Source organism: Leuresthes tenuis, unplaced genomic scaffold, assembly GCF_036924035.1.
Source record: "Leuresthes tenuis unplaced genomic scaffold, fLeuTen1.0.hap1 SCAF_19, whole genome shotgun sequence".
Taxonomy (NCBI): domain Eukaryota; kingdom Metazoa; phylum Chordata; class Actinopteri; order Atheriniformes; family Atherinopsidae; genus Leuresthes; species Leuresthes tenuis.
In genome coordinates, this window is record NW_027325373.1 from 15,568,884 (window position 1) to 15,583,486 (window position 14,603).

Below are 14,603 nucleotides of genomic sequence, written 5' to 3' on the forward strand. Positions count from 1 at the left end.
TAGTCTCTCAGCCACTTAAGGTCATGTGAAAAAACGTGATTTTATTTGATTTTTTTTAGTGTCTGTAAAGTTGTTAAAGTCAAACATTCACCCACAGATTTGTGTGAGATGCTCAGAGGTGGTTGACACGGTTTAACTGTGGATCAGTCATGAGACTTTTAGGATTTATTGCTTGTTTGTCAAACTCCACATCAGCTATGAAATAATCAGTCCTTCCTTGAGTCATTTAATGCTAGCAAAGTGCACAGTTGATCAGCAGGAGGTGCTGTAACCTTAAACTTCCCCTAACCTGTAAACAAAAACCCTGCTTGTGAGTGCTGCTTTGGTTTGAATCTTCAGACCATAAAAGCCATGTTATCAATTAGCAAGGATTTAATTTTGCTTAAAACGTGGGAAAGAAAAGAAATGTCCAGTTTTAGTAGCGAATATGGAGGAAGGTAGACAAGTTTCAGCCACAAAGATGGCCTGAGTGTGCTGTAGATAGATGGCCTGAGTTTGCTGTAGATAGATGCAGTCGTGCCTCCTGTATTATCTCATGTGACGCATTATACAAATGTAAGATCAGCTGATGAGGTCCTTAAAACATGAAAATCTCAGTCATTTCCACAACACTATTTGTACTACAGTCAACTGGCCTTTATCTGAATTGCGGACCCTTCTTTTAAGTATCATTGATTAGTGCTCTGACCTCTCTGAGTGTTTTGTTTGTGCCATCAGACACATTTGTTTCCATTTGCTGTTGTTCATACCTACATTCTTTTTCAGCCCAATGCCAGTGTCGGGCAGGCTGGAGGGAGCATAATGACAGATGCTACTTCTTTTCAACCGAAACAAAGTCATGGCCGGAGGCGAACATCTTTTGTTCGAGGCAGCACAGCAGCCTGATGAGCATAGATGACAATCAAGAGAGGGTGAGACGCACACAGGCAGATGAGATCCCAGCAACGAAATGCGTGTTCGGCAATCTTGTCTTATCAGTCCTCTATTTCCATGTCTCGCTTCTAGTTATGGTTGAGGACGCAACTCAACTCGGAGAACTACTGGATCGGCTTGAATGACCGAGTTGTCGAAGGTGTCTGGGAGTGGAGCGACGGGAGTCCTTTCATAGAATACCTATCGTATGTATTACAGATGTTACCCAGTTGTAAAGTCAGATCTGTCAAATCAAAGTCCATCTGTTTTACGTCCTGTACGCTATTCCATTCATTCATTTATTCATTATTTTATTATTTTTTAGTCTGTTTCCTGTGAGTTGCTGATCTGAAAGCCTCCAAAAGGAATATCTAAGGAGCATGACACTGATTATCTTAGCATATATATTTATATATATATATTTAATATTTAAGTCTACAATATTAGATGTGTTTTTTTCTTTTTACATCCATCCAGAAAATATCGTCTCCCCTCTGCTTTAGGTATTGGATGCCAGGCCAGCCTGATAACTGGAACGGTACAGAGAACTGTGGTCAGGTGGTCGGAAGTAGCCTCGGACACTGGAAAGATGAAAACTGTGACATCAAGGCCAAATATATCTGCAAGTACAGCAATCGTAAGTAAACTACTGTGCATCAAATCCGTTTTTTTTTTTTTCTATTCTTTCCAGTTAATCCAGCAAGATTAATGACAAACATTAAGGTTCACAAAGTGAGATCTTTTCAGTTAGAGAAAATCAGGTACATTAAGTTTGTAGCTACCTTCAGATACCTTTCACTAATAATAATAATGATACGAACAATAACCAGATAGATATCAACTTTCAGAATCATTGTTATTGAATTAGGTTTGGAATATATATCTTATAACTATTATTTAATGAAAGTTGAGGCTTCCTTTCTGCTTGAATTATTTCTCTGATATTTCAACTGTCCAAATCAAATCGTAAGACACTGCGAACTCAAGGACAGGAACATTTTGAGGAAAAAACAAACAAAAAAAGACCTTGAAGGTCCCTCCTTTGAAGGCCTTGTATCACACTTGTAAAAAAGCATTTTTCCCCCTCCTTGATCTGCAGCAAATCCTGCCCCACAGTGTGACCTTGCCAATGGCTGGAGGTCGCACAGCTCCGACTGCTACAAGCTAAAGTCGGAGACAAGGAAGAGCTGGTTGGCAGCCAGACATGACTGCGTGCAGGAGGGAGGAGACCTGGTGTCCATCACCTCACAAGAGGAGAACACGTTTGTGACCGCAACAATGGAACAATCACATCTGGACCTCTGGATTGGGCTCTCCACTCTGGTGAGAGGAACACAGTGTGGAAGCTCACTTGCTTCTATATCATTTCATATCCAGTATAAACGTGGAGGAGATTATTGTGAAGATGAGCTTTGTTTCCCCAGAAATGCAACAAGATTTCATGTCAGGTTGAGGTTGGGAACAGCAATTTTGCCTGGTCGGATTCTAACCAGGGTTCGTATAGACACTGGGGCGATGGTCAACCTTCAGTGTAAGATATCTTAGCTTTATACAAGGAATTCATTCAAACTCCGGTATTAGTTTGATAAGTCGCAGTTAAAGCTTGTGTTTTCCAACAGTGATCCACAGGTCGGCTCGTGTGCTGCAATAATCAAAGATGCATCAGAGGCATTGGGAGAATGGAGGTCCCATTTGTGCAGTAATGAGCGTCCTTACATGTGCAAACGCCCACTCAACAGTAAGCTGACCGTTTCTTCTTCCACTCATGGTAACGCTGGTTTGTGTCTGACTTTTTCTCTGCTCCTCACCCACAGCCATCTGTCCTCCTGGCTTGCCCGGCTGGCTGAGCTTTGCTGGCAGTTGTTACTGGCTGGTCAGTAACATCAATCTCTTGACCACCTGGCATGAGGCTTATACCAAGTGCTCTGATATGGGTGCTCACCTGGTGATCATAAACAGGTAGGGAAGAGCAAGATGGCAAGCATTGAAACAATTGAAACAATTAAAGCAAGAAACGCGTTTCATGTTTGTTCCTAGAGGATCACAAAATGAAGATATATGACCGTTATTAGTGGGCTCTGAGTGGATTTTCTTTTAACTTTGGGGAGAGAAAGCTTCCTGTGTCCAGTGTTAAAAAAAATGACCTGGAAAGCATCGCTTTGTTTACACTTACATGATGCTTCCAGTACTGGTCTAAAAAACAACACTGGTGTAAACTGAGCTACCGTTTATACAGATTAGCAGGGAGCTAGTTATATCATTTCCCAACTGCTGTGCTTCTCTAACCAGATGTCACTCATTTTGCACATGTGACAACTCATCTTACATGAGTCTCCTGCAAATAAGCAGCTATGGGCAAAGTGTAAACCCTTTTATTTGCTTTATGCTTTATGTTCTTAGGTGGTCATGTTTTAAAACCGTTTTAGAGTAAAAAGCACTAAGAAAATAAGCAGATGCTCCTTTTTCTTTCCTTCCTTCATGACACAAAAATGAAAGAATAACTTCTTGTTTCGATATGCAATCATGAGTGTAGCTAAGCTTCAACTTTGATTATTCATAATGATGTTTGTTATCCAGTTCCTTTACATTTAATGAGTGCTAAACTAGTCAACTGGCAGGCTCAATAAAAAAGTGCCACAGGTAGATGGGCAACATGAGACAAACTTGGACTGACTGCAAAACATTTCAGGTTGTTCAGGAGCTACTGTGGGAAAGGATAACTCTCTTGTAACGTTGCAGAAGTTTGGGCAGGGAAAACCCACCAAAAAAAAGATTTGTAATCTCTTCAAAGATCTCATTTGTCATGCAAACAAGACCCCCGACTTAGTGTGAGCACAGTGGAGAATGTCACGTTTGTCCTGTTCCTTATGCACAGTCAAGAGGAGCAGTTTTTCATCAATTCGAAGCTTCCAGACTTTCACCATGTTGACATTCCTGACATCTGGATCGGCTTATCAGGTACGCTACAGACTCGGTTTTGATGGCACTTTCCGAAACTACTGAACAATGCTTCCTCATTTATGAACGCAGAGTAAGGGATTCCATTTTTCCTGTTTGTCACCAGATAAGGACCAGGATGGGTCTTTCAGATGGGTGGATAAAACTGAGGTTAAGTTTTCAAACTATGGTGCCGGTTGGCCCAAAAACACCGCAGACGTGTGGGACTGTGGACAGATCTTCACAGGTGGGACCTGCTCTCGGCCGCCATTGGCTAGAAGAAACCGATCATCTCTTCTTCACATCAGCTGAGTTTATGTTGTCTTTCAGGGAATTATGACGGCAAATGGGAAACAACCAACTGCTTTAAGAGCCTGGGTTACATCTGTGAGATGACGGGTGGAATAAACCCGAAACCAACGACAACTCCCGGTCAGTCAAACTTGATCTTCCCTCCTCACACGCTGTCTCGTCACAGCTTTGTTAGTAAGTGTTTTATCGTGTGCCTGCAGACTCCCACTGTGACCATGGATATTTGTTGTATGGCGACTTCTGCTATCATTTTGAGACTGAGGGAGTGAAGAATTGGCACGATGCCGAGGCTCACTGCAGCAGTGAGCAGGGTCACCTGGCCAGCTTCCACTCTCAGGAGGATCTGAGTTTTCTGACTGGTGAGCAACCAAGAAAACAAATGATTGTTTTGTAAGTGCGTAGCTGTCTGCTCTGGCGTTTTAATGTGTCCTTCCTGCAGCTCACATGCCAGCGGAAGCTTGGGTGGGTTTGAATGACATCAATGTCGAAAGCCAGTTTGTGTACACCGATGGAACACCTACAGTAAGTGACAAAGACAGAAGCAGTATCAACCACTGAGGGCAAAAAAAAAACAAAACAAAACGCCGCAGTTTGACCACTCAGATGCTCATACAATGTTGTTTTTATGTGGATGTCAGGACTTACTCCCGTGGGCGCCCAACCAGCCAGACAACTATGAGGGCAACGAGGACTGTGTCCATCTCAGAGGAATGAATCACGCTGAACCCGGGAAGCTCACTGATGACATCTGCACGGCCACCAAAGAATACATCTGCAAAAAAGGTGCGCCACTCTCACACTAATGTGCCTTTTATTGCTTTCATGCTATATTTATAGTCATTATTTGTGTCGATTCCTTGCAGCTAAGGGACAAGGACCTCCTCCCCAGCCTCCGACATCTGGACCAGGTTAACATCATTCCAGACTTTTCTCAAAACAACGACGAGACGCGTCGGCATTTTTCTGTATGAACTGTTGTGTTTGCTACAGGATGGAATGACAAATGCGGTTCCTGGACAGCTGACCCTTTTAACGACTTCTGCTACCTGTTTAACTTCATCTCAATGAGGACTTGGTCAGAGGCTCGAGCCGACTGCCTCAACCAGGGAGGAGACCTCGTCAGCATCACTGATCCCTTTGAGCAGGCTTTCATACAAGGTATCGAGCTTTACTGTCGACTTTGTTCTGCTGTCGTCAGCTTTCTGTTGAGTTTGACACAGATTACACAAAAAAACTAGCAAGCCGACTTTCACGGACCATGTTGAAATTGAAGCCACGGCCAAAGGAAGAACCTATGAAACTCAGGCAGGGAATCAGGACTGCTTTTGTTAAAACTGCTAAAACCTGCATAGGCCTCGGTGGATGATGCACTCATAACCTTGTCCTTACAGTTGTTTCATTTATGTGATCGTACTTGATGATGATTTATTGACTTTTCACATGAATATGTCAACAGACGGCTGCAAGAAAGTTTTTTTCAGTCCATCACAATCAAGTGCCACGTAGCATCCTGCTCTCGATCCCAATGATTTCTCAGATATGACAACATATTTGGCCATGATTGGATAAAAAATAAAAATAAAAAAAAGAGTATTTTTATACATGTATGCAATATTCTAGGATTTCTTTCAAATGATCAACCCACTTTAAGCTTCACTTATAGTGACTTTATTACCATCCTGACTCTTAAAGATGATACTCCTCTCATAAATATTCAACCTTAATGTTTTCACATTATTCGAAATGATAATCACTGCGATTGTTTTCTTTGGAATATTTCAGAAGGTTCTTCTAAATATTTCAATATTATAGTGACTTGAAATTAAAAGTCGTCTCTCTGAAAAATGTATGTGCGATTCAATGTCTGCGTGACCGAAATCCTCCTGGTGGCTTTTGTTTGTGAAGATTTAAGGTAATGTGGTGAAGGCTAGTTTGCTTTCAAGTGTGTCATAGGAAAGTGGGCAGTAAAATTCTGCTTGCTGGGATATTAAGGTTGTCTTTTCATCGTTTCTCTCAGGTGTGATCCAGCAGACTCCCACCGGGATCTCTCTGTGGGCGGGTGGACGTAACTCCATCACCGAGGGCGGCTGGGAGTGGTCAGACGGCTCTCCGTTCCGATACATCCGCTGGAACACAGGTTCAATTGAAGCCGACGTGCTTCCTGAGAAATTGTCTGTGAAAAGCAAAAAAGTCACATTTACCTCCTCGTCTTTTCCCTAACAGGGAACCCAGGGGGTGAATACTGCCTGTCTGTACTCATCAATGACGGCTACTGGAACGATGACAACTGTGAGAATAAAAGAGGATACATCTGTAAGCGGAGAGGTGAGAAGTGCGGCTCGACACCTGCAAAAGAACGATTGAGACAATATTTGGTGTGTTGATCATGCGTTTCCTCTTTCAGGAAAGACACCCGAGCCTCCTCCACCTCACGATGGTAATAAAGACAGATGCATTATCTCTCCTCTCCCATCATTTGTCAGTAAAAACACATTTAAGTGCCACATTTATTGTCCGTAAACATTTTTGAGATAATTCCCTTCATTTCAGGTTTTATGACAGCGCTGGCGTGCCAGGACTCCAGTGCGGTCCTTCATTGTCCAGATGAAAGCGTAATTAACATCCAGTCTGCCTTCTACGGACGGAAGAGCGATGATATCTGTCCACACTTTGAGGGATCAGAAGGTGCTGCTGCTGCACATTAGTTACAGATGCAGAGTGTAGAGATGCATCTGTAAATCAGATCAGAATGAAAAATAAATACTCATCTACACTTATACTACTGTTCTCCAGGCAGCTGCACCGTTGAAGGTGTCCTTCCTATATACAGAAAGATATGTGACAACCGTCCTTTCTGCTTCGCATACGCCCAAGTGGAAGTGGACCCCTGCCCGACTGTCTCAAAGTATCTCGAGATCGTCTACAGCTGTGAACAAAAAGGTGCCCTTTTTCCTTATTCCCCTCGTTAATATTCATACTTAAACTGTATCTTCAAGCAGACGCTTCATTGTTGTGCCTTTGCTCAGTGTGTCTGCATGGCCTGGGTGTCGAGGACGGAAACATCGCAGACTTCCAGCTCTCTGCTTCCTCCTCCAGAGGTGGCTTTACTCCCAGTAATGCCCGCTTGAATGGAAATTCCTGCTGGATGCCTTCAGGAAGCCGTATGTACCAACCCAGCTGCTACACAAAATATCTCATCTCATCTCAAAATATCTCATCACAAAATAACACATTTTTGCAATCAGCCCTATTTGATATTGATGTTTAAGTAAGAATAGGTCAATGAACTGAACGGCAGGCATTAAATTACTTCTCATGTCCCCTATTCAAGCAACCTCAAGCTGGATTCAAGTGAACTTGATCCAGATCAAAAAAGTAACAGGGATCGTAATCCAGGGTTGTCCTCAGAATGATAACTGGATCACCAAATTTAAGATCCAGCACAGTATAGATGGATCAACTTGGACCGACTACACAGCTGACGGGGAGGTGGGTACAGAGAAACCCTGAAATAACCAAGAGCTGAAGAGTTTCACGGCTCAAAAGCTAATCTGGAAGCTCTGGAAAATAACATTTGCAATAATCGTTCGTTTTTTCCCCCCTTAATTTTCAGTTTTTCCCAGGTAACACAGACAGAAACACCCCTGATACTCAACTGCTGGGCACGCCCGTGTCAGCTAATTTCATCCGCATCCGTCCGCTGGAGTTCAACGGACAGGCAGGCCTTCGATTTGACGTTTTAGGATGCATACCTGACTGTAAGGAAGCCATATCACGTGCTAATAGCAAAATCTGCTGTAAATGCCGTTTTCTCATGTAAGGAATACCAAATAGTAACAACATCTGTGATCCATCAGATGCAATTGCATGTGCCACCAAGCCCAATTTCAACTCGGACAATGACCGAATGACGTGAGTAAAATCTGCATTTGTATTTTTCTCCTTATGGTGTTGTACATTATGTGATATCCCCAATGCTCACACAACCTTATGCTATGATCTTGCTCAATTTGCCAGGGTCCATTGTTCAGCAGGCTGTGCCAGGTCTAATTACATGGTGTATGGCACGTCGGTGTATCGTGGGGTGTGTAAATATAGTCACATCTGTATCAGAATAGCATTTTTATTGTGTGTTAATCAGATAGAAAATTCCATCTTTTCTGTCGGTCGGTCTTGTTTAACAGGACTCAAACATCTGCGCTGCAGCCATCCATGCTGGTGTGATACTGAATGAGATCGGAGGCGACTGCACTTTGCTGAAAGCTGCAGGACAGAACTTCTACACCGGCTCCAACAGGAACGGCATCACCTCAAGAGAGTGTGTAGACGAGTCTTATGTCTTAATCCTTAGTTTCATGTAAAAGACAGTCCAAAGTAACTCATTACTCAAAATAAATGTAACCTCCACAGGTTTGATGGAGACTATAATGTGTCCTACACTTTTGCCGATGGTGGTGAGCGAAGACGCACTTATATCGCCTTGAATATTTCACTGTGCTGTGTACGTTTCTGCGCCGATCAGACATCGTCTCCTTCAATTCATCCACAGAGCTGAGATGTTCTGGACCCGACTGGTATGAGTTTGGAGAGTTCTGCTACAAACCTTTTGGAGACAAAAAGACGTGGCGTGACGCTCGAACCACTTGCAGAAACCTGGGTGCAGATCTCGTCTCCATCCAGTCGATGACGGAGCAGAGCTGGCTGGAAAGCTACTTGTACATGGGTATGGATTTAAAAGAAGGAGGAGGGAAAAAGTTGTTTGCAGATAAAAGAAGTTCAGTTAAAAAAACTAGTCCAGTACAAGTAAATGTTCCAGAAGTGCTTTATTTTATTTATTTATTTTTTGCTTCACAGCCACCAGTGATGTGTGGACTGGTCTGAATGACTTGTTTGTTCCTGGTATGTTCATGTGGTCGGATGAACACATGGTGACCTTCACCTACTGGGCTCCAGGGGAACCGAACAACCACGATGGGTTCAATGAGGATTGTGTTGAGATGTCGCACCAAGTAATGAACACACCGGAAAACAAACTCATTACTTTATCTTTAACGCCGTTAGAGGATTTCAGAGAGGGAGAAATCATTATCCTTTGCATTTAGTCATGCTTATTGGTCATTTTTTGTTACAGACCGGCCGATGGAACGACATATCTTGCGCAGAACTCAATACTTACATATGCAAAATGCCAAAAGCACATTACCCAATGCCTTCAGTCAGACCCACAGTGTACGGATGTCCTCAGGTACGACAGTTTGACTTTTCAAATTCCCCTCAGTGTGTGCAAGTTACAAAGCTTACAGGGAAAAGCCTACAGTACTTTTTTGTGTACTTGTCAGGGCTGGGATGCATATGGCTACTCCTGCTATTGGATGGAAGAGACAGCCAGGAGCTGGTCTGATGCTAAAGCCTTCTGCGTGGAGCAGCATGGCGGCTTCTTATTGCACATCGGAGACATGTGAGTGGGATGAACATGTAGTTTTTCGATAAGCAGCAATGTCCGGTGAAGGTTACATTCCCAACTAAATGTATTAATAATAGTGGCGAACAGCGAATACAACAGTCTGATGGAAACTCTCCTGTCTGTGTGTCACTGCAGCTACGAGCAGTCGCACTTTACAGTGGCGCTGACAGGGAAGACCGGTTTGTGGTGGCTCGGACTGCGCGCTCGCGGAGGGGCAGGTGGAGGGGTGGACTACATCTGGGACAACGGCTTGCCTCTTACCTTCACTCACTGGGACAAAGACCAGCCAGGTACTGTCCTAACACCATCGCTGACGTAATCTGAGCAGGAAACTGCACACACGAGAGAAACCACCACTCTGCCCTCTTGTTTCTAGATAACGGGGATGGCACCTGCGTGGCTATGACAACGGGTCAGATTGGTGGTTTCTGGGATGACAAGCAGTGCTTGGAGAAACATGCCTTCATCTGTGAAAAAGCCAGACCTGACATCACTCCACCCACCAAGCCCCCGACGCCTCCTCCCGCGCAGGGCTGTGCTGACGGCTGGACGGCCCAGCCCCACTTCAGGAACTGCTACAAGGTAATAACAGCTAATTAAATAACTTATCTGGACCGGTATCATTATGACAGTGGTTGATTTGCTTTTCCGATTTACTACAGCTCTTCCACAATGTGGACTGGTCCATGAAGAAGAGCTGGGGAGCTGCACACGAGGACTGCGTCAGCAGAGGAGCTAATCTGGTCAGCATCCACAATCAGGAGGAAGAAGAGTTTCTGTCTCTGTACAGCAAAGGCAGCAGCAAGTGGATCGGCCTCAAGCACAACCCAATAGAGGGAGGTGGGTATTATATATCTAAACGTGTAATGGAATCCGTTGGAAGCTTGAGTAATACAAGCAGAAAACGTATGGTCTCTTGAAGGATATTCCTGGAGTGACGGCACGCCTCTGTCACACACCAACTGGGGTTACGGCGAGCCGAACAACCACGAAGGCCGCGAGGAGTGTGTCGAGATGGTGAGCAGCACCAACGGCAGTTTCTCCTGGTGGAACGATCTCAACTGCGACGCTCATCAGGACTGGATATGCAGGATCACCAAAGGAAAGAACCCCATCCTTCCCCCTGTGCCGCCATCTCCTGAGCCAGGTAAGCCGATCCCACAGTGCACCTGTCCTTCCTGCACAGAGGCAGCAATTATCCGAGTGAAAGATCTCTGCCGCTTCAGATAACACACTTATTTCCTCGTACGCCTCATCCTTCAGCTCCTGACTGTGGCTCCAACCCCGGGTGGAGGAAGAACAACAACATCTGTTACTACTATAACGACACAGACATAGTTGACTTCCACACAGCTATGATACGCTGCTACGCAGAGAAGGCCACACTCGTGTCCATCCTCAACAAAGATGAACAAGCTTATGTTAACAGCATGGTATGCCTCGTCTGTTTGACTTCTATTGAGGTGATTAACCATGAAAAATGTTCCACATGTTCACTGTTTTCCTGATCTTTAAGGTGGGGACGGGGGAGGTGTCCGCAGCCTGGATAGGAATGAGGATGGTTGGCATTGCAAATGGACAATACATGTATGTGGATCACTGAGTGATTGGTACTGAACTGATGTAAAATGAGAAGAAAAAAGTGGAAATTAAGCAGTTGAATAACTAGATAGAAATAGAATGAGAAGATTTGATTTCCTCTGCTTAGGTGGGTCGACCTCTCTCCTCTGACGTACACTCACTGGAGTCCGGGTGAGCCGAACAATGCAAACGGGGAGGAACAGTGTGTCCAGATGAACAGACATCAAGGTACCGAGACTCCCCGCTTTGCTTTTTTTCCCCCCCAAATGGTGAAAATGTACCTCCGCCTCCCCGTGCTGATGTGTTCTTCCCTCTGGACTGTAAAGGTGGATGGAACGATGCCAACTGCGGGCGAGCCGGAGCAGGTTACGTTTGCAAAAAATTCCCCGGAGACGTCCACACCCCTCCTCCACCCACACAGCCTTGGGAGGGCAACTGTCCTGAAGGTTGAACGCTTTCCTTAACTATATGGAGCCTAAAAAGATTTACCGCAAGCTGTCTTTTTTTCCATTCAATAGATTTTAAAGAGTAAGTCCGACATACGTTTGCTGCCCATGAACAGTTTAAACAGTGGTACTATTTAGCAAGTTGTCGCTAAAGTCTACATCAGTAAGTTAGTACACAGTTGCCCTAAATGCTCCTGTATTAGAATGACTTGAAATGAACAGCATGTTCTCACTAGTGCACCAAAAATGTCTGCGTTAATGCAAAATGCATATTTATCTATATGCAATTTTTCTCTCCTTCCCTGCTGCAGGATGGATGCGTTTTAAGGACAAGTGCTTCATGTTCAAAGGGAAGAAAAATGATGTCAAAGCAAACTGGTCCGACGCTCGGAGCTGGTGCAAAGACCAAGGGGCAGAGCTGGCAGTTATTGACAACCAGTATGAGAATGGTAAGCCCAGCAGATCAACATTCACAGAAACTCTATGAGAACTTCAGTCCAGTTGCTGATATTCTGTTCCTCCAGACTTTGTAGCTAGTTACCTGAAAGACCTGGAGCGCCCCACCTGGATCGGTCTGTCGGATCTCTTAGTGGAGAATCAGTACGCCTGGAGTGACGGGGTCAGCCCAGTCCTGTACACCAACTGGAATGAAAAGGAGCCCAACAATGCCGGAGGAACGGTGAGGAGGATGTTGCATGAGTGGAGCAAAGCTTTGTACTGAAAGGGGCCAGCGTAGAGCTAGCTTTGATCTGTCTTATCCTGCTCAACAGGAACACTGTGTGGCAATGACTCACAGTCACCTGGTGACCGGCAAGTGGAACGACGATGCTTGTCATCAGAACCATAGCTTCGTCTGCTACAGGAAGAAATGTCAGTAAATACTCCAGCCTGATCCTTTAATTTAAGGAATGTATATCTATTCAGATTATAGCAGCTGCAGCCAATAATTTTCCCCATTTGCCTCCGCATCAGCAAGCAGCATCGAACCTCCTCCCCCAACTAAGAGCCCGTGCCCAGACGGCTACATCTCCTGGTACATGAACTGCTACAAGCTGGTGGAGGAGCCGGCGACCTGGGATGCAGCTCTGGCGTCCTGCAAGGAACAGGGCGGAGACCTGGCCAGCGTTGACATGAGCTACGACCAGGCCTTCGTTGCCGGGGTGGTTCTGCAGGGAAAAGCTGACGCCTGGATTGGACTCAGGCGCAAGGTCCATATCAGACAAGCTTAAATATCTCAAGAGAAAGAGACCCTGAAAAATAACGGCCACTGACAAAGTTTCAGATCAGAGAGATATTTACAGTTGTGTTGTCATGCAGGAGGATGGCTCCTACATGTGGACAGACGGCTGGCCAGTTTTCTTCACTCAGTGGGGACCAGGAGAGCCCAGCACCATCAAGGATGAGGGCTGTGTGAGCATGCACGCCTCCATCTGGTTCCACGGGACCTGGAACGACACCAAATGCGATCAAGCTAAGCCGTACATCTGCAAGATCTCCTCAGGTATAATCCTCTGGGACTGAGCTCATCTTTTTTTTTTTTTTTTTCCCCTTTTCCTTTGGAAACCGAATGTTCTGTTCAAGCAAATATTTGTTGTTCTTAATACAACTTGCATCCTCCCTCAGAGAAACCCCCGCCCACTCCCAGCCCTGGTGATGGGAAGTGTCTGCCGTTCTGGTCCCCTTACGGACGCCACTGCTACTTCGTGTACGACGGGAAGGAGGGCTTCTCCTGGCCGGACGCTCGGCACTACTGCCAGTCCATCAGGACCGAGCTGGTCTCCATTCACAGCAGAGCAGAGCAGGAGTTTCTCCGGAACCTCAACTACACCAAACATCACCACGTCTGGATCGGCCTCACCAGGGACAGAAACTGTGAGTTCAGAAAGTCACTTTCTTAAGAGTAGAAGAAGAAGATAAGTGCTAAAAGATGGATAAAGAATGACACCCACGTGAGAAGAGGCTTGTATGTTTGGCTTCTCAGTTGGCTGGGGCTGGACAGATAAGACGTCACTGGGGTTCCTCAACTGGGCTCCCGGGGAGCCCAACGAAGCCTTTCATCCTGGAGATGTCGCCGAGGAGAACTGCGTGGAGATGTACCACGACGGACGCTGGAACGACAACAACTGTCTGCAGAAGAGAGGCTTCGCTTGCCGCCATCGCCAGTGTAACAATTTCTCATTTGTCATTTCTGCGGCTTTCACTGCCTGTAAAAACCTTTCAGTTTGTTTTCTAAACGGAACACGATGAGCAGCAGTTCGTCTTTCTCTCTTTCAGACTATACGACAGACGATAACAAAAACCCCGTTTTCCCCACCGATGGTCCCAGTGCCAGTAAGTGATAAAAATGCACACTATGGGGCATTTCTCATCCCTAGATGATACAATCACTACAGCTGGAGTGACCTACAGACTTTTTATCCTGTGATTTAGAGCCAAATAGAAAATATTAGCAGGCTAAAACACTAATCTGAATTAAAACCCACTTCTGTACAGGTTCTTTTTCAGCCCAAAATATAAAGCTGGATGTTGTACAGTCGGTTGACACATCTCTTTAAACAGATGGAGGGGTGATCGCTGGCGCCATTATCGGCGCCATCATCTTCTTCGGCCTAATAGTCGGACTGCTGTACTACGTCTTCAGCGTGCGGGGATATAAACTGAGCAGCCTGAGCCTACCAACAAGAACGACCAGTAACATTGACGTGGTAAGTTCTTATTCAGCCTGTTCTGGCGGGGTAAGGGAGACCTGGTTCTAGTTTTTGTGACTCTAAGTTGTATCATTCCTCTGTTGCAGCCTGCTTTCGTCAACCCAAACTTCCCCGAAGAATAGGACACATAAACCCTCATTTTGTACAGTACATCGATGCTGATACTTTTTGTAAACTAATCATGTGGCTTTTTTTTTTAAACAATTTTTTATAGGATTATACAATATTGTATATAATGCAATA

General features: G+C 45.0%; 1 protein-coding gene across 1 annotated transcript; it reads left to right on the top strand.

The window, feature by feature from the left end:
• The first annotated feature begins 884 nt into the window (after positions 1-884).
• Positions 885-14,542, top strand: LOC140277522 (uncharacterized). Its single transcript, XM_072372589.1, has 49 exons — positions 885-911; positions 1,006-1,118; positions 1,416-1,549; positions 2,012-2,174; positions 2,290-2,355; positions 2,532-2,680; positions 2,727-2,871; positions 3,788-3,870; positions 3,977-4,096; positions 4,180-4,281; positions 4,362-4,520; positions 4,601-4,683; positions 4,800-4,944; positions 5,025-5,069; positions 5,152-5,319; positions 6,179-6,298; positions 6,385-6,486; positions 6,566-6,598; positions 6,712-6,846; positions 6,955-7,101; positions 7,188-7,322; positions 7,493-7,650; positions 7,775-7,919; positions 8,019-8,073; positions 8,179-8,245; positions 8,346-8,479; positions 8,572-8,615; positions 8,711-8,884; positions 9,016-9,170; positions 9,293-9,406; positions 9,501-9,619; positions 9,761-9,915; positions 10,002-10,207; positions 10,288-10,465; positions 10,548-10,772; positions 10,889-11,058; positions 11,142-11,212; positions 11,334-11,434; positions 11,533-11,652; positions 11,964-12,101; positions 12,177-12,331; positions 12,423-12,522; positions 12,625-12,860; positions 12,970-13,153; positions 13,276-13,524; positions 13,634-13,816; positions 13,927-13,983; positions 14,212-14,357; positions 14,447-14,542. Exons 1-49 carry the CDS (start codon positions 885-887, stop codon positions 14,480-14,482), a joined length of 6,249 nt encoding a protein of 2,082 aa, XP_072228690.1. The 3' UTR covers positions 14,483-14,542.
• The last annotated feature ends 61 nt before the right edge of the window (positions 14,543-14,603 follow it).